General features: G+C 44.9%; 1 protein-coding gene across 4 annotated transcripts in view; it reads right to left on the bottom strand.

Moving 5' to 3' along the window:
* Positions 1-20,146, bottom strand: part of SART3 (spliceosome associated factor 3, U4/U6 recycling protein) — a 35,726-nt gene that overhangs the window by 3,067 nt on the left and 12,513 nt on the right. For 3 of the 4 annotated variants that reach the window (XM_064578550.1, XM_064578549.1, XM_064578548.1), the window contains exons 4-18: positions 19,808-19,992; positions 18,585-18,690; positions 17,348-17,472; positions 13,659-13,814; positions 12,796-12,934; positions 12,218-12,325; positions 11,711-11,788; positions 11,527-11,585; positions 10,475-10,584; positions 7,126-7,238; positions 5,742-5,818; positions 4,992-5,160; positions 2,369-2,823; positions 1,679-1,831; positions 653-843 (exon numbers count right to left, since the gene is read on the bottom strand). In XM_064578550.1, the coding sequence (XP_064434620.1) occupies positions 653-843; positions 1,679-1,831; positions 2,369-2,823; positions 4,992-5,160; positions 5,742-5,818; positions 7,126-7,238; positions 10,475-10,584; positions 11,527-11,585; positions 11,711-11,788; positions 12,218-12,325; positions 12,796-12,934; positions 13,659-13,814; positions 17,348-17,472; positions 18,585-18,690; positions 19,808-19,992 (2,224 nt within the window). The remainder of the gene's footprint in view (positions 1-652; positions 844-1,678; positions 1,832-2,368; positions 2,824-4,991; positions 5,161-5,741; positions 5,819-7,125; positions 7,239-10,474; positions 10,585-11,526; positions 11,586-11,710; positions 11,789-12,217; positions 12,326-12,795; positions 12,935-13,658; positions 13,815-17,347; positions 17,473-18,584; positions 18,691-19,807; positions 19,993-20,146) is intronic. The other variant, XM_045887445.3, reaches the window with a different exon arrangement.

Genomic DNA, 20,146 nt, shown 5'->3' with positions numbered 1-20,146 from the left:
TGCTATCCTCTTGGGCGCCTGGGTGGCTCAGTTCGTTAAGTGACTGCCTTCGGCTCAGGTCATGATCCTGGAGTCCCGGGATCGAGTCCCGCATCGGGCTCTCTGCTCGGCAGGGAGCCTGCTTCTCCCTCTGACCCTCCCCCCTCTCATCATGTGCTCTCTCTCTCATTCTCTCTGTCTCAAATAAATAAATAAAATCTTTAAAAAAAAAAAAAAAAAAGAAGTAAAAAAAAAAAAAAAATGCTATCCTCTTTCAGACCTCACCAAACCACCTCACGATTTTGCAGTCTCCTTCCTACCAGGTGAAAAGCTAGCTCTTCTGATTATAGCCGGAGTGTAGACTACCCCAGCAAGCATACGGTTGTCAGGTTCCGAATCCACACATAAGGACTCTACTGCCAAAGACTTTAATATACTCATTGCCTAGAAACCAACTGACCTCAGATAAATCACGTGTAAACTGGCAAACACCAGGAAGAGCTGCACTTCCGGGCTTGCACTCTGCATGGAGCTGCTCTGGGGAATGACAGTGAGCATCCCCAGGAACAGCAGGCCCTGGCTTCCCGCCCCAGCTCGCTGCACTAGCAGGACACGAATCCACCACGGTGCTGGCCGGGGCCGAGTTTGGGCAGGGCAGCACGCACACACTTACGCTCCGTAAATCTGCCGAGGCACCATGGCGCCACCTGGAGCTTTCCTTGCCTCTGGCTTCTCTGGAACCTTCCTCTGAGGGGGATTGCTGATGGCCACTTTGATGACATTGTCTTTGATAGTCATGCCATCCATCTTCAGTACAGCCTGTGATGCCTGGGACTCATTTTCATACTCCACATAGGCCAGGCCCTGTAAGAGGCAAGATCCAGAGCCGGATCAGGTGCGGCCCAGCCAGGACCCAACTTCCTGCCTCAGTCCAGAAGCCAGTACTGGGCAGGCACCCCAACATCAGGTTCCCTTCCCCATCACCACCATCCTTTGGCTATAGGTTTATGCACTGGCCCTACTCTTCCTCCCTGTTTCTGCAACTGACTGTAACTTCACATAACCTTTGTGAGGTCAGCGTACCTTGTGCTTGCTCAAAAAAAAAAGGAAAAGGAAGAAAAGATACGGAGGGAGGGGAAGGGGGACAGACAGACCAGTATAAATCCAGCAAGAGCAAATGAATGAGGCGGCTGGACACAGGGTGAGCCCTCATGTCTGGGCCCTGGCCCCTCCTTACTTCATGCTCTTCAACTCTCCATCAACCCGGAGGGCTGGGGGAAAGACAGGTAACCCAAACTCGTGCCTAAACAACTACTCAGAATGTGGTACGAAAAGGATCTCGCAGGACACTGAGGGGAGCTAGCGGGAGGACGTGACGGGGTCTCGGATTGGAGGAGGTGCCTGGAGGCCTAGTGAGGAGGTGCTGGGCAGGAGGGTGCACACAGCTAGCGGTCTGCACTGTGGCCCCTGCTAATTCGTGGGAAGTTTTCTTTCCCCCAATGCCCTGTTATTTTTAGTATAATTAGAAACAGGTTAATCGGACTCAAAATGCACGTAGAGCCAAGTGTCGCTATTGTTCTGTTAACTTGTTTGTTTCTCAGCAAACGAGGAACCCACTCAGAACCTAATAATCTGAACAGATGGAGAACTAGGTTTGCCCGAGCCTCAGGAGGCTGACACCGTCTGCGCAGACGCTGACCTTCGGTTTGCCTGCCCGGTTGGTAACCAGCCTGATGTCCTTCACGGTGCCATGAGCCTTACAGATCTCTTCCAGTTCTTCTTTAGTGCAGGAAAAAGGCAGGCCTGATACAAACAGCTTGTGTTTCTCCAGGGCAGTGCTGTACCTAAACACCTACAGGAAGAAGGGAGGGAAACAGTCAAACTCCCGTGCCCAACCCAGCGCACCATACTACAGCCGGTACCAGGCTCGGCCACAGGCCTCACCCCAGCCAGAGACCAGAGCCAACTCTGGGTGCTGCAACTGTTAACGGGGTCACCCTGGGCAAGTCACTTAACCTCTCAAAGCGCCCCCTTCCTCCCCCGGAACATGGCAGGGATGAAAGCCGCTATTCTCAGAGTTAGGGTGAGGATCTGACAAGGTAATATAGTAAATACTCTGCATGACCCCTTGCCACTCCCTCAACATTCAGTGGCAAGTAGCCATCATGGTAATTTCTAATTTTCTCATCACTTGTCAACGAGGGCAAGCTCAAAGTGACCACGCCCTGAGTCAGGACCTCACCTACCCAGCTCAGAATAGGCCCTGGTTAACATGTGAGTCTAGTTCTTAACAGACTACAGATATTCCATGTAGATGCTAAATGTTAGTTGCTGCACGCAAAAAGCATTCAGAAACCCGACATGAAAGGCGTTTTCTGCACAGACCCACCTTGAAATCGGGATTTTTGCTCTTATCCACACAGGGGGAAACAAACATCGGCCTCCCTTCTACAGTCTTCCGGTCCAACTGCAGCGCCTGCAGGGCCGACTTCTCCTCTTTAAACTCCACATAGCAGTAGCCTCGGAAATCGCCCCGGTTGCTGAAGATGGGGCGGATATCTGCCACCTCCCCACAGGCCTCAAAGAGCGGCCGGAGCTTCACATCCGGCTCGCCCATGCTGTAGGGCAGGTTGCTGACGAACACGGTGATGCTGTCCTTGCTGCTGTCGTGGGGCACCTTGGGCACATCCCTCTTGAGGGCGGCCGCCCTCTCCTTCTGCTTGGAAGGGGCGTCAACGTCTAGAGGCGCACTCTTCCCAAAGAGTCCTGTTTCTGCCTCTAGGTCCTGTGCTTCCCCGGCTGGAGGAGTGCTGTTCTCCACCTTTCTGCGTTTGGAAGGCTGCTCTACAGGGTGAAAGAAGAAAAGCAGCAACAGTTAATGAACTGCTTCTTCTCTTCAGTGAGCTGCTCGATGTTGGGCCTGCGGTGGCTGCACATGACACACCCGTTCCTGTCTCTGGAGCCGGGCACACACCGCGCCCTCTGTCAAGTCTTGCCTGACCCACTCACCTTGTCCCCCTACTTTCTGGGCCCCAAGTTCATTCTGGTAAGTGGACTAAACTAAGTGAGGAGGTAACGTAAGTCCCCGCTATCCACTCTTAATTATACAGTTGACCGGGTTTGAGATGATAAACATAATCTGTATTTTCTCTTCCTTCTGATTTTTGCAGTAACGTTTTCTTTACTCTACTGTAGGCAGACGATATAGAATACATGTAACATATAAAATAGGTGTTAGTCAACTGTTTACGTTATCCTGTTAAGGCTCCCAGTGAACAGTAGGCTGTTAAGTACCTCCTTAACTACAGTAGGTAGCTAAGTTTTTGGAGAATCAAAAGGTAAACATGGGTAAACATGGATTTTTGACTGTGTAGGGGGTCAGCACCCTTAAGCCCCAAGGTTCAAGAGTCAATTGCATAAAAGGTCAGGGGGTCTCAAAGTTCAGATGGCAAATTCTAGTACCCCTCTCCTAAAAAGCCTGGGGCAGCAAGGGAGGGATGGGGCTTGGGGACTTGTGGGGGGTTTTTTTGTCTTTTTTAAAGATTTTATTTATTTGAGAGAGAGAGAGAGAAAGCGAGAGTGCGTGCAGGCATGCAAGTTGGGGGAGAATCTCAAGCAGACTCTGCACTGAGCATGGACCCCGACATGGGGCTCGATCCTGTGACCCTGAGATCATGACCTGCGCTGAAACCAACGGTTGGGACACTTAACCGACTGAACCCCCAGGCGCCCCTGGGGACTTGCATTTAAACAAGCACCCTAGGTGACTCTAACATATGCGCTCCGCTTCACAGGCCACACTCTGCAAAGCACTATAATTCCTCTATGTTCACTATTGTCTTGCGTCCTTCAGCAGAGTTTAACAACATTCTACTCCAACCCATCTGCCCCACTGCCTCCAGAGGGTCAGTACTGAAAGCCAGTTGGCATTGGCCCTACTTCCAGACCTTTCCATCAATTCCTCACTGCTTTCCTAATGAAGTCTAACCAATGCACACCGCATTCCAGAGTGGCCCTGAGTGGGCCGGCTACCTAGCTACTCCAGCCTCACCTACCCCAGCACACAGCCCTCAGCATGCATCAGGGCTCAAACAGTCATTTGCTGCTCAGAGAAAATTCCAGGGTGTTCTATGCCTCATGCCTTGCAGACAGTGGCGCTCTGTCTGGTTTACCCTTGCCTTCCTTTGCACTTGACAGTCACCACTCCTGCCTCCAGATGCTGAGGTACATGAAGTCTTTCCTGCAGGGAGCTGACCCCCCATGGCCTCCTCTGGCCTCCACTATTAATCCAGACTGTCCTCTCCCACAGTCCCAATCATATGCCACTGTGGTCACATGTCACATCTGCCTTCCCTGCTAAACCTGGAGCCCCGAAGGCCAGCGAGCTACCCAGCCATGGTCATTTCTGACGGCCTCAAAAAAGTGCACAAGAAAGGTCCCTCTGTTTGACACCTTTGTACTAGGAAAACGCATGGAGTCTTTGAATGTCTACAAACAATTCTTTCCCTTGCCGGACCCTGCTGAAATAAATCTGACCCACACCTGCCCACCCCTGAAATGGCAGGGGCGAGAGAAGCCCTAGTTGGAAACTCCACCGAGTCAAAACCACCTGGCGGGCCGAGCGAGGCAGGTGTCCGTGCAGGCTGCAGGGTGGGATGCTGCAGCCTGAGGGGATGAAGGGCAGGGACAGGGTCAGCCGGGCTGTGGGAGCCCGAGCAGGGTGAAGGGGAACCACACAGGGGGCAGGCAGAGGGGACAATGGCACAGTGGAGGGAGTAGAGCCCGGATGGACAGGCGGGAGTGGCTGCAGGGCAGTGCCGGGCTCATGGCAGGGAGCCCAAGCACGGGGAGGAGTACGCCCATGTGGACGATGGACAGGGACAGGAAGGGTGACGGGGCACCATGCGAGCAACTTATTCTCAGCTGGTTCAAGACACAAGTTCTCTGTACGGTGTCTGTAACTTCTCTGGAAGTTATAGATGTTCCCAAATAACATTTCCAGAAAGCGCTACCTTCTTCATCATCGCCCCACTCCTTCTCATCGTCCTCTTCTGCTTTGCGCTTGTCTGCGCCTCGGGTCTTTTTCTTCTTTTTCAATGCTTTTTTCTCGGCCCGCGCTCTCTTCCGCTGTTCGGCCTTTTCTTCTTCTTGCTGAGCGAGGGCTGCTTCCTTCTCCGCAGCCTGGGATGGGAACATGGACACATCACTAGGACGCAGCAACTGCGCGAACTCTATGGGCCCAGGACAAGTGGAGAGGAAAGGGGATGCAGGGAGTGGAAATTCGCTACCCCGGGGAAAGGAGAGGTCACGAGGAGGAGGAGGAGGGCGTGTTCACAACTTTCCCTGCCAGGGCTTCTGAATCTCACATCTACAGAATGTTCTGCAACAACCCCAGTAATCACTCACCAAAAGAAAGAAAACAAAGTATAAAACTGGGGCTCTAATTAATTTGGATGTGTTTACCTTCTACTCACGGGGCTAAGTGAGGCTCCATTCTTAGCTTTCCCATCTATATCCCAGTAAACTTTAGATCCCAAAGTCCCCAACTACATAAAGTTTTTATTGTCAGGGCTAAAGTTCTAAGCCAATCCAAGAAAATGATAAAAGACAGGCTTAAATATACTGATTCAAGTATGTCACTAATATTTTCTGAGTGAAAGATACTACTTAGGAAGACCTCAGAGGTTTTGACAAGAAATATTCATACCAAACACAATCAAAATAGCTAGCAGAGCTTCTGAAGACTTTAATAGCATCATTACCTTAATTCTCTGCTCATTAACACGAGCTAATCGAGTTTCGGTTTTCTGAACAGCTATATCCCAATCTTCTAGGGTACCTTGATAGAAACAGAAGCAAACTATCACTTTTTAGAATTTTAAAGGATTGAATAATATGAAATTTTCTTAATTTCCCCCACACCTCCACAAGAGATCTCTCCCATGAGAAATAAGAACTGGAGAGTTGGCTCTCCATTTTCAGATTTCCTTACTGTAGGCTTGAATTTTTTAGAATTTGAACAGTTCTTCCAGGTGTGTTTATTTTAAGATTTTATTTATTTATTTCAGAGAAAAAGTGAGAGACAAAGCATGAGCAGAGGGGGAGGGGCAGAGGGCGTGGGAGAGGAAACTCCCTGCTGAGCAGGGAGAACACGGGGCTCGATCCCAGGAACCCAGGATCATGCCCTGAGCTGAAGGCAGCAGGCAGACGCCTAACCGACTGAGCCACCCAGGCGCCCCCTTCTAGGTGTATTTAAAACATCCCTTCTCCTGGGGCATCTGGGTGGCTCAGTCAGTTGAGCGTCCAACTCCCGATTTCGGCTCAGGTCATGATCTCAGCGTCCTGGGATCGAGCTCCGGCATCGCTCCCTCTGCCCCTTCCCCCTGCTCAAGCGTGCTCCACACGTGCTCGCTCGCTCTCTCTAAAGTAAGTAAATAATTATTAAGTCTTAAAACAAGTTTTTAAAAAATCCTTTTTAAAAAAGACCTGAAAACCAGAATATGACCTATTACTCTCATTAGGGAAGATTATGAAGACATTCTAATGTAAAAGGTACAAGACATCTATGTGAAGACTGAGGATTTTAAGAGCTGCTCAAATGATAAACGTTGGGGTGTTTTTTATTTGCTGTTGTTGCTTGGGTGTTTTATTTCCAGTTCTGAGGAGTCTACACCCAAAATCCAGATCAATGCCCATGGATAAATTCACTATTTCCCTCCTGATGACTTGATACTGAGGCTCTAAAATTTACAAGGGAGGCACACACGACCAATGCCCACACTGAGCCCTTTGCCTCTCAGAGTGCCTTTGGTGTTCATGACACTGAGCCAGAGCACAGATTCTCAACTAGAGCGATCTGGATCCCCAGGCAACAAGTCTGAAGATGTTTCTGTCATGACTGGGGGCAAGGGAGGAGTGACAGAATAGCATCCACCACAAAGGATGAAGAGAACCCTGTGTCAGAGCCACGTCACAGAGAGCCCTCCTTGTATTTGGAGACTCTGAGGAGAGGGGCAAGGGGATGTGGGTTCACGTGACAGTTCTAATCACAGAGTGCCACCGTCTGTCCTCACAGACTATAGTCCTGAGACCAAAGGGTGGAGGGGACAGACTCCAATCCAGCAGCAGAGAGCTGAGGGTCCCCACCTTCTGTCCTCTCCATGGTGAGCAACACTTCACAGACGTGCTCCGGGTAGTCGCTGGTGCACTGGACAGCCCGGTGCAGGGCCTTTCTGCAGTGCTGGGTGTCACCGTGTGCCCTAGGACAGAAAACAAACCATTGCTGCCACCAGGACACAAAGCAGAAGGCACGCAAAGGCAGGGGCACAAGATCAGAAGCTCTGTGGCGACTCTGGCTTCCAGAACTATCCACAGCTATTTGTACTACTGCTACTTACAATGTTTTCTCCTTTTTCCTCCAGTCAACACTAAGGCTTTCTTCTAAGTCACTCTTTCCATTAGCAAGGAGATGCTACTAGAAAATGCTACTATCTGGGACAGTAGTCTGCAACCAGGTGTCCCGCCTTATAGCGCTGGCATCTGCCACACAGGTGGGGAATCTAAGAATGCTACACTAACTTGATCAAATCCTTAGAGAAATTCTGGGATGCTGTCCTATCCAACGGGAGAATCACCCAATCCAGAGGACGGTCAGATTTCCACTCACGTGTCATACATTCTGATACTCACATGGAAAGATACGCCGCTAATCATAGTAATTATAAACAACGTTGTCTTACTAATAAGTTATGAAATGCTATGTTCCATTTCTATTTAAAAATAACTTACAAATATACATAAATATTACAAATACATATTAGAACACTGGAAAAAAACTTATAGCAGCAGTTCTCAGAGTATGATCCATGCACCCCTGAAGGTCTCTTAAGACCTTTCAGGGGATCTGCAAAGTCAAAACTACTTTATTATTGAACACGAACTGACTTTTTCACTGTGTTGACATCTTGCACTGATGGCGTAAAAGCTGCGGTGGCCCTTAGCACTGATCAGGGCTACCCACATACTTCTCAAATTCTGTGCGACATAAGTAGACATACACATAAAGCAATGGCTGCCACAAAGAAAAGCCTATCTTTTTGCTTGGGGTGCAAGCTGAACTAGTTTGTTTTTTCCTCGAACACCATTTTTACTTGAGAAAATAGCTGAGTGACAAAAACTGTGGTTACAGAGACCTGAGTATCTGGAGACATTTTTGAAAACTAACGAAGGAAGTCCGTCACTTCAAGGAAACCCCCTGGCTGTATTTGGTGCCAGGATAAAATGGCAGCTTTTAAGTGAAAATCAGAATTTTGGAAAATCTGTATCTGCCACTTTGAGTTTGACAGCTTCCTACTTAAAAGACTTTTTCTATTGGGGTGCCTGGGTGGCTCAGTCGGTTGAAATGTCCAACTCTTGGTTTCAGCCCAGGTCAGGATCTTAGAGTTGTGGGATCGAGCCCCACCCCAACCTGGGTCAGGCTCCATGCTCAGTGGGGAGTCTGCCTGAGATGCTCTCTTCCTCTCCCTCTGCACCTCCCACTTGCGTACACACACACTCTAATAAATAAATCTAAAAAAAAAAAAAAATTTTCCTACCAAGATCACTAAGATATGAACAAATGTGATTTTTTTTTTTTTTTAAGATTTTATTTATTTGACAGAGAGAGACACAGTGAGAGAGGGAACACAAGCAGGGGGAGTGGGAGAGGGAGAAGCAGGCTTCCCACGGAGCAGGGAGCCCGATGCAGGGCTCGATCCTAGGACCCTGGGATCACAACCCAAGCCAAAGGCAGACACTTAACAATTAAGCCACCCAGGCGCCCCCAAATGTGATTTTTAAAATATCGTATGATGAAATGTGTCAATACTGAGAAGAGCTGCATGACTTAGTGAATGAGTATTCTCCAAATGAACAATGCATGTCACAGATTCACATGTGGGTAAAAGGTCTATCCAAAGTACAAAACAGACCAATGGATATTAATGTAAGAGTCCGAGAAATTCAATGATAAATGGTTTCAGATTCCACACTGCAACTATTTAAGAAACTACCACTTGTTGAATTTTGCTCTAGTATGAAAGAATATCCACAATTATCTGAAAAGGTTAAATTCCCCTTCCTTCTAACCTCCTGTGTGAAGCCAAATTTTCTTCATATTCTTCAATGAGAATTCACAACACAGTGAATGCGGAAACAGACACCAGAATCCAGCTGTCTTCTAAGCCAGACTTCAAAGACACTTGCAAAAATACAAAACCATGCCACTTTTCTCACTAAATTATTTTGGGGTTTGGAAAAGTCATTTTTCATAAAAAATATATTCTTTATGTTAAATGTAATGAATTTATTATTTTGACAATTAAATAATTTTTTAATTTTTCAGTTTTCTAATATGGTGACATTGATATTAATATTTGTCAACGTTGCTAATATGGTAATATTAAATACATACAACTCACATAAACAAAAGCTTTTCAGGGTTCTCATACTTTAAAGAGTATAAGGGGGCCTGAGACCAAAAAGTTTGAGAACTGCTGACCTCAGAGGAATATTCAAGAAGCTTTTATTTTTTTTTAAAGATTTTATTTATTGATTTGACAGAGAGAGAGAGAGAGAGCATAAGCAGGGGGGCGGCAGGCAGAGGGAGAAGCAGGCTCCCCGCCAAGCAGGGAGCCCAGGACCCTGGGATCATGACCTGAGTTGAAGGTAGACGCTTAACTGACTGAGCCACCCAGGTGCCCCCTCAAGAAGCTTTCATAGTGGTCATCTCTATGGGTGAGATGGTAATAAACTTTCACTCTCTACCACATAGTTTGGCAAATGTTCTATCTTAATTTGAGCACAGTGTTATTTTTTAAATTGGGGAAAAAACCGAAACATTCAAAAAAGAAAAAAGTATATAAAAATGTATTTATTGAGATGCAGTGTTCAAGATACAATGAATAGAAAAGCTGGTCATATTCTTTGCATCTTCCCCATGTTATAAATATTATTGGTCATATTTACTTAAAACAGTTTTAGAGATTTGTAACATGTACACTATATCATTGCATTTTCTTTAAAAAAAAAAAAAATTAAGCATAGAAAAATCTCAAAGAATATACCCAAACCATTAGCTAATAGGGGTTATGTCTCCAGGTCTGTCGCTGCAGATAATTTGGGGTTTTTCTCTTCACTTTTTAATACTTTCCACTTTTACATACAAAACAAATACAAAAAATAAATAGTTCCCCAAAAAGTCAAATAAAACCCTCAGATCCAAAAATCAAAACAAACCAAAATAACAAATGGAAAGAAACGTATGGCTGTGCGACAAGGCCGGGCACAAATTACTAGGCTTAGTCCCTAGCCTCTCCTAGTACACACAAAGCCACTAGCGAAGGACGGGAGGCCGGCGGCCTGTGGTGAGGAGCAAGCCCAGGCCGGCAGGGGTCAGCGCGACTGAAGATGGCTTACCCCCAACAGGCACTGCCAACCCCGCCCCCAGGCCGGTTACCTTTCCAGGTTGTAATACTCGAGCCACATGTTGGCATACTTGGCATTCCCTTTGGTCATGATGCTGTCCCAGAGTTCCCGAGCTTTCTGCATATTATTGCACAGTCGAGCCTAAAATGCATTAACAGGCTCCGTTAGGAAAGACTCAAACCTTAGGACACTGGCACCCATTACAAAGCATACTTCGAACAGACATGCCTTAAAACCCCCCCACTGACGATCCATGTTCCCTAACTCCCTGGACATTTCCCAGCCACCGTCCACAGCAACAGGCCCAGCTCAACCACTTCAGGCTTTCGGAGGTGACAAGCATCAAGCTGTCTGCCTACGCTACTGGAGTGCAAACAGCAGGAGCCCACAGGTACTTACAACAGAACTGGCTAGTCACTTGTTTTTTATTTTTATCAAGCTTAACTACAAGCGTTTAATCTGAGGCACAATGCGGAGAAAAGACTGATCTAGAAGTAGGTCCCCGCTCTGCCATTTATTAAGTGACTTGGGCAAGTGAACCTCTCTGAACCTGACAGATATTGGTGCTTTGACCTGACTCCCCTCAGAAAATAAAACAGGATTAGAATTTCACAATTTTGTGAGCTGATCAAGGGCAAGTTCCATACCTTACTCACTTGAGGTCCTTGGTCCGACAATAACATTCAACTCATTATATCCCCTAATTATCCGTCAAATTTCTGTCTCCACACGAGATCAAAGACTTGGGAGCATAAAGCAGGTCTACCTAATTTCCCTGGCACACAGTAAAATGCCTGGCAGATGGTACACACCCGGGTTACTCTCACGAACCAGGCACCAAAGGGAGGTGGGCAGAAGTCCATGAGTGAACTCCTGGCATTCTGACATTTGCTGCGTAACTTCTTACTGCGTGCTAGTGTTTTCTCTAAGATACAGATGAATGTGCATCAAGCTAGATATAGAGCACAAATCCTTACAGACCCTAGACCATCACCTAGGATTCTGACTCAACATCAGCCACATCCATTACACACAGGTCCTTCAAAGGTGGATGTCACTGGCAGGTCTGTCAAAAACACTTACCTCGATCCTAGCCCAGTTCTGCATGATCATACAGCTTGGATCTCCGCTCTCATTGAAACCTGTAAGAACAGAATTAATCAAAATTAGAAAAGAATTTAGAGACAAAGAGCCTCTGACTGAGAAGGCACATCCACCAAGAAGAGGAAAGACAAGTGCATCAAGGAGTGGGTGAAGCCACACTTACGCTCCTCGACCTCCTGTTTCAGATACTCCAAGGCGCGACTGAATGCAGACCTCAGCTCTTCCAGCTCTTTACTGGAGTCTGTTAGAAGTTGCAAGAGAGATTCGGCTTCATGAAACCGCATACCATGTCTTTTTTATTTTTTTTAAATCCTACAGTGAAACTCCTGGGAGCCTGCTATGCACCTGGCATCATGCCTGGGACACAGAAATAAAACTGCCAGTCCTGCCCCATCACGCAGTTGCAGAGAAAGACACTGGAACAAACAGCACATTATGGACAGTGCTGGCAGGAGCCGGTATAGAACATAAGGACCCTAAGTCTCTTCCCTTACAATTCACAGCAGGACTTAAGGATTTAAGTAGCGAAAATTTCTGGGGGAAAACAGTTGCCAATGGCTGGTCTACATCATTTGCCTAATCATGATGTTATTTGGGCAAGTGGGACATCTCACTGAAAGACATGTTAGGAAAAAATTCAGAACTGAATTTGACATGTGAATTTAAATACCTTGTTTGAAATCAACCCTTCTCCTCAGGTAATCAAGGTACGCCTGCCAAATCTCCACATAATCAGTGGCCTGAATGAAGCCAGCACTCAAAGCTTTCTCAAAGGTCACTGGAATTGAAGAACAAGCCAGGATTTGTTACCAATTGAAAAGAAAGTTAATATAAATTATCAAGATGGTTATAAAAACCTCTACTGACTATCAAATACTATATGACTTAATGACAGGAAGCAACAAAGTAAATGAGCTAGAGAGAAATGTTCAAAAGAAAAGCTCCTCTAGGATTTGCACAAACTGTGTTCTAGAAAGGGCATGTTCCACAAGATGCCCTGCACGAAAAGAATTCCAGATCAGTAAGTTTGGAGAAAAGACCCCAACTTCTCAGAAAATCACAATGAATGTTAGCATGTTAAAAGCTTAAAACCAGTTTATCTCCCACTTAGGGCCTTTTCTGTCACTAACACCCAATGTCCCAAAGCTAACACCCAGGGAAAGGCTGATTTAATGACTGTCAGTCACAGCACTAGGTTTCTGGCCTGGGACAGAAAGCTTAAGAGTCTTCCCCCAAAAACATTCGCACCAGAAATCACTCGATGGTCAACTCCATGTCTTTCCATGGCCAAGAGGTAACGACTCCACAGGGCAACTGTCCACGGGCAATTTCTAACAGCACGATTATGTACAGATAAAACCAAATCCTTTACTTTCAGCTGCCGATCCTATGATAAAGAAGTCCAGAGTTAGGAGATAAAATGCTACCGTTATAGATTTTACCATCCACGAGAGACATTTCCAGCACAACCAGCTGACAAAAGAAATTTCCTTAGAAATGCCTCTCGTGACTGGTTTCTTCAACAAAGAAATTGCAAGGGGGAGTTGGGGTAGAAGAGGAGAGGCAGAGAGGGAACCTACAGATGAAAACAGCTTATGAAACATCAGCCAATCCTAATGGATGGACCTAGTCTGGATCCAGATTCAAATCTTTTACATATATGTACTGAAATATTTACCAATGAAATGTGATTTCTGGATCTGCTTCAAAATCAGATGGAAGAGGAAGAAGGTTAAGGATATAGACGAAACTAGACTAGTGCCGTGAGTTAATTTTTGGAGCTGGGTGATAGGCCCACAAGGTTTCACCCTACTAGTGCTAGTGCTTACATTTTTTCCCATAATGAAAAGTTACAAGAAAAAAAATTAATCTGTCACGAAGTCCTCAGTAAGAAGACCGGGCAAATTTTTTTACAGTTAGCGATCAGTTGGAAATGACCTGAAACACCAGAAGAACTCCCTGAGTGAGTTGGCAGAGGGGAAAGGAGGATGAGGGGAAAATGAGGAAGCAGAGAGAGCACACAACTAACCCCTGGCACTCCTGCTGATTTTCTTTGAACAGGTTCTCAATTGGTAAGAAGGAGAGAAGTTAGAACAGTCAAGTGGTCTTACTAGGTACTGACTGTAGCGGATCCACAAGTCTGGGACAAGGCAGTTCTCGACCAGGGCACGCTCGAAGATCAACTGCACGCGAGCAGGGTCACCAATTTTCATCTCAAAATCGATGTACGCTTGATATTCAGCCAGCCTGGGTGCCTCTGCTTGCAACTAAGGCAGAGGGGAAGCATAATGAGGTTGAAATGAGCTACTTGACACTGTTAGGAAGCACAACATATCTTCATATTAAATTCTGGCAAGACTGATGTGTAAGAATCCCCAGTCCCCACTCTCAGAACCTCTGGCATGCCAGGGTCTACAACATGACAGGCAGAGTAAGAGTCCACAGTGCCTCTTCATGGCAACAGTTACAAAGGCTCCATAAACCCTTTTCCAAACCCTTCCTTAGGCCACAGGGGGTTTCTGATGGGAGCATCCATCAGAAACTGAATGAAAGAGAAACACCTTTGCCAGTGACCATGGCCAGCCATCCCTCCAAAACAGAAGTCACTTTCTCAGCCTACTTAGTGGAGTGAATGCAACCACACTGGAGTGATTCGCTGCCTTCATTCTAAGGCTTCTCATTCCAAATATCAGCTCCTGCCAGCGTACAGGTACATGCAGAACATGAAAAAGGCTAGGCTGAATGTTTACTGATCCAAAGACCTACAATCAAAATTCTTTTCAGACAAAAACCCCTACTCAACTTTCCTCTTCAGCCACACTTCACCAACGGTCGTAACAAAATGAACCAGTTGAGGATTTCATTAATGAGGCTTTGAGAAATACAACTGCATACCAACCATTTTCACATGGAAAAGGGAGAGGGAGCACTAGCTGGCCAGCAGGAGAGCATGCATGCTCCGAGCAGAAAATGACGTCTTAGTCTCAGTTTCTAGTTATACTGACAAACTGGTTAACCAGACAGACTGCCACTGAAAACTAAAACTTGCTGGATTCAGTACGAAAAAAGTCTTGAAAATCATCAGAAAACTGGCAAAGACACAAGAAATACTAAGGACAAAATCTAGGTGAAGGTTAAGCTTTTGCCGGTGTTAAGATCTATTAAGGATTTGATCTTCACAGTGAGGTGTCATTATTATCCTCACCTTACATCTGAGGTGATTGATACACACAGCGGCTAAGGATGAAACTGGCAGAGCTAACATCCAAACTTGAAGCAGTCTGGCTCTCAAAGTCACTGTTCTTACTATAAAACAAGATACCAAAAAGAGAGCCAAGAAGCCCAACCAACCACGAAAAAGATAAATGCAAAGATATCCACCCCTGGACCTACTGTACTGAAATTATGGGACATCAAACAAAACCAGTGAGATTTTAAAATGGGCCAGAGAGAAAACAAGGATTGCCATCAAAGAAGCTGACGTCTCAACAGCAACAACAGAAGCCAGAAAGACAGGAGACATAACTGTCAATCTAGAATCTACATCCTGAGAAATGAACTTTTAAGAAGAGCAAAGTGAAGAGCTTTCCAAAATAAAACTGAGAAAATCTGTTACCAGCAAATACCCAGTGCAGGAGACTCTAAAGGGTGTAACTGAAGCAAAATAAAAATGATTCCAGATGAAAGCTCCAGGATGCAAGTAAAGAAGAGCAAAGGCAGTGGGAAATGCATGTAGTGAATGTAAGCAAATTGGAGCTGTACAATGCAAGATAACAACGATGCCTTTCAGGTCAAACAAAAAGGCAAGAAATACAAGAAAACACGAGTGTAACTCTGAGGCATGGCAAATGAAGTTGAAAGTATTCTAAGACGAAGAGAGGTAGAAAAATGCCACTTACAAACAATATTATGGTCAAAAAACAAATATTATGGTCAACACGGAAAATCCAAAAGAATCTCTTTGTCGTTATTAAGAATTTAGAAAGTCCAAAAGACAAAAAAATTAGTATAAAAAACAAATTACAATTTATATGCCAAGGACAATTAGAAAAGGAAATCTTTTAAAAAGGTAGCATTTTCAATAGGATCAAAAATAACTTAGAAACAAATCTAAAGAATGTGTTCAAGGGACCAGATGAAATTATAAATTTATAAAACTTTACAGAAAGATAAGGCCTAAATAGCAAAGGCCTATACCACGTTCATAGACTGGAAGACTCAATATTTCTAAGATGTCTATTCTTCCCCAAACTGATCAATGCAATTCCGATACAAAATTCAACAGGTTTTTAAATACAACCTGAAAAGCTGACTCCAAATCCAAGTATTAAGAGCTAAAGAAAGAGAAGACACTCTTGAAGAGGAACAACATGGATGGGATTCATGTTACCTAAGAGCAAAACTTATGAAACTATCATTATTAGAACAGTGTAATATAAGCCAGTGGAGCAGAACAGAAAGCCCAGAAATAGATCCACACCCCAATGGACAGCTAATCTCTGACAGATGTGGGCCGGCACATCAATGAGGGGAGGATGGAATTATCAGAATCGGTGCTGGAACAACTGCTTCTTGTATGGAAAGATGAAACTGGACCCCACCTCACGCCATACACAAAAATCAATTCCATATGAAGATCTAAACATGAAATACACAGCTATAAACTTTCAGAAGAAAACAGAGCTAAGAATATTCATGAGTTTGGAACCTGGAGAGATTTCTTAAGTGTAACAAAAGCAGGAACCATAAGAGAAAGAATGTTAAATAATGATAGAATAAGACTGAGAACTGCTCATCAAAAGATGCCACTAAAAAACTAAAAAGACAAACCACAAACCTGGGGGAAGCTTCTGCAATACATACAACCAAAATAAGGATTAAGATCCAGGATTCCTATGAATTAATTAGAAAAAAATACAGATGAAGGAAAAATGAGTCAAAGACTTCAACAGGCACCTCACAAAAAAGGAAATCTGAATGGCCAACACATGTGAAAAAACACTCAACTTTGTTAGTAATCAGGGAAATGCAGATTAAAACTACAATTTCAGATCCATCAAAGCGGCTAAAATTTATGTCAGTATCGAAGCTGGCGAGACCAAGGAGAACCCTCAGTTCAGTGAGAACTCCTGGGCAGGAGTGTCAATTGGTAACACAGAAAACAGTTCAGCACGATCCTATGATCCAGCAATTCCTCCTAGGGATACACTCTGGAGAAACCCTTTTCATATGTGCACCAAGAGACACGCACAAGAACGGCCAGAAACATGCTGCTCCTCCTCGCAACAAACTGGAAAATGACCCAGCCAGGAACACAGATATATAAACTGTGGCATACACATACAATTTCACAGCCACGGAAACAGACTATACTTATCAACGTGACTACAACCCAAGAACATGTTCAGTGAAATACACAGCATGATTCCATTATATAAAAGCTCAAAGACAAGCAAAATTAAACAATATATTAATCAAGGATATGGTCACAGATTGTAAAACTATAAAGAAAAGCAAGGGAACGATTATCACAAAAGTCAGGAAAGTGATTACCTCTCGGGAGAGGGAAGAGGAGGCAATCGGAGAGGGGCACATAGGAGACTTCTAAGGTACTGGCAATGTTCTATTTCTTAACCTGGGTGGTGGGTACATGGATGTTCACTTTATTATTAGTATGTAAACTGTACGCACACATTTATACACTCTATAGATTTCACAACAAAACAAATTTTAAAGATGCAACTACTGATTAGGGAAAAATTTGCAGCAAGAAGTTTACTGTAAAGAGGCCAACACTTACCAGTGCTTCTTCATAGGGTTTGTATCTCTCCAACTGCTGTAGTGCTTTGTTATAGTTCTGAATCACCGACTCTGGTATTGGGTCTTCTGACCACTCTTCATACTCTGCAAATGTGGCCTCCATATCTATTGAAAGATGGATTCAGCCCCGTAGGTCTTGCCATTGAGTTTTATCAACCCAGAGATTAAACCATGAGACTCGGATGATTCTAGCCCCTCCTGCATCAGTGACCACAGCAACTCTTATGTTCAAATCTTCCACTGGGCCCAGGCCTGACCTTAGATTCTGTCTCAAAGCAATTCCCCTGGAAGCCCTACCAATTAATCAATCAGTTAATAACAGCAAAACTTACCTAGTGCTTCCTATGTTCTAACACTTTCCATCCACTAACTCATTCGATTCTCCCAACTCTACAGAGTAGGTTCTAACTTGATCCCCATTTTGCAGTTGAGGAAACACAAGTAGAGGGTTACATCAATTTTTGCAGTTCACAGTAGAGCAAGGCCTTGAACCAGGCAGTCTGGCTCAAGTACATGCTCTATTCACTGTACTATGCCACGTCACATTGGTACATGAGATGAAACCTGCAGGCCGCTCAGTTCCAGCCTTTCTGCATGTCACCCAAGGATTCAACTGGAAAGCCACTTTATAATTTGTTAAATCAAATCCAAATAAACCATAAAGTAAAAAGAGAAATTACGTCTGGGCTCAAGCAGTTGTCCAGAGGAGCTAAGGGTGTACAATGTATAACTACGTCTAAAGAAGAAATTCAGATATGAACACTTCCAATCAACAGTGCTCCTCAACCAAATCACCCCCACAGAATGATATAAGCCTGTGGAAAATCCCATTCTGATACGGAAGAGGCTACTGCTAAAGAGAAAATGCTCACAATGGAACTCTTACTCAATAAAGTTTCCCCCGAAAATATAGGCAGTCAGTTTCCCTATTCCTTCTAGTAACTCTACCTCTCCAACACAGTGTCTTAAAAGAGGAAACTGAGAGTCAGCAAGTCTGGCTTCTAGTCCTGCTGGCTGACCCTCAATCCTCTTGACCATTAACAATTCAAGGTATGTTTTTACCAAGGGCCTTGTCCACAGTGACACTGTCCAGTGAGAGTAAGAACACCAGCAACATCTGCCTCACAGGATGCTGGGAAAGACCTAATGACAGGACATACCCCAAAGCATTTTAAAAACCACGCAGGGCCGGCTGTCGACAGGTCAGTTTCTCTTACCATAGAGTGGGATCGCCAGCTGTCGCCGGAAGAGACTGTGGACTTTCTCCAGCTGTGAATCAAAGGTTTGTTCCCGGTCAAAAGGGGAAAGGAAGCCAGCTATGGGCTAAAGAAGCAAATGTGTAGTAAATGACAAACTTTGTGGTCCTTCCTACTTCAAAAAATATTTCAACCAATTTTTTAGTTCAAACTAAAAAAAAAAAAAATATATATATATATATATGACCTCTGATACATAAGGTATTGTGTCAAATGCTGCACGAGGCACAAAAATAAACATTGCCTCTGCTACTGTTTATGATGGGGTGAAAAGCAAATAGGAACCTAAGAAATGTGTATATTGACCATAAATGCACAGATGACTACAATGAAGCAGAATATAAACATCATGAAAGAAAGGATCACAAGTAGCCAAGGACCGTGCTTTCAGCCGGTTTTTAAGGCTGCGTTTTGTTACGAAGGGAGGAAATGAGGCAAGATGCCCACAGGAGCTGGCATTTGGGATACATCTGCAGGCTCTCCCAACATCATGAGAGGAGGAAACGGACTCCCAGTCGAAGGAACAGTATTCAGTACAGAAGCCAGCAAGTGCACGACTGTGGAGGGGGGCAGGGTTATGTCCGATGCTAGAGGGCCACAAAAATGTCAACCGAAGGAGTTCGCCCCGATGCCTGTCGGCATACGCTGAAGGCACCACTGCAGACTTTTCAATAGGGATGTAATCAACAAGGCCCTGGGCTACTTTACTAATAATCATCTAACTACTACTGCAGGGCTCCATCCACTCGGTACCAAGGGTAACTCACACAAACACGGGGCGGGGAGGGGAGTGGCGCACTGGGAAGGGACTGTAAAATCCTTGAGTCAGAGTTTTAAAAAATCCAGTCATGATGGGGTCAAATCTCTTATCTCTTGCAGTTATTAATGGACATGACTGATATACATATGTATGTATTCTTTTTGAGTGACGTAGTTATTCTTGTATATTCACCTGGAACCAGTAATTGAAATAGTATTTTTAAATATCAGAAAAATTACAGGGTTATCTTTGAGTCAAAGAAATCAATTTTGCTGTTCCACAAAGACTACTGATTTTACTTTCTGCCCACCCACTAAGGGACTGGCGAGGATGATTTTGTTAACTGTGTTCTTCCAAGGCCACTTACAAAGATAGCCCCGACTACTCAAAGGCAAGCACCAGTCACAGAGACCGGGGCACTCACCCGGGCAGCTTCCACAATGGCACTTTCAAACTCCCGGTAAGCCTCCCAGATGGCGAGTCCTTTGGTCATATGTAAGCCAACTGACGAGAGCGCCCTTTCAAACACAGAGCGGACTTTCTCAAGGCCACCTTTCTGACCAATTCCACCGACTGAGTACTGGCCATACTCTAGCCAAATGTTAGGACCTAAGAAGGAGAAGCGTTCTATTAATTCAGGATATGAAATACCCAAAAATCAAAACTTTTGTTCCAGTGCATCACAAAAGAAACATGCCCACCAAAACAGTACTCATTCATGCAAAAAGGCAAGAGCACATCGACAAGCATCCTAACGTATGTA

This window comes from Mirounga angustirostris, unplaced genomic scaffold, assembly GCF_029215605.1.
Source record: "Mirounga angustirostris isolate CCGP_5_RB_7025 unplaced genomic scaffold, mMirAng1.0.hap1 SCAF_14, whole genome shotgun sequence".
NCBI lineage: Eukaryota > Metazoa > Chordata > Mammalia > Carnivora > Phocidae > Mirounga > Mirounga angustirostris.
Note: the sequence above shows the minus strand (reverse complement) of the source record. Positions and strands in the feature narration are given on the sequence as shown.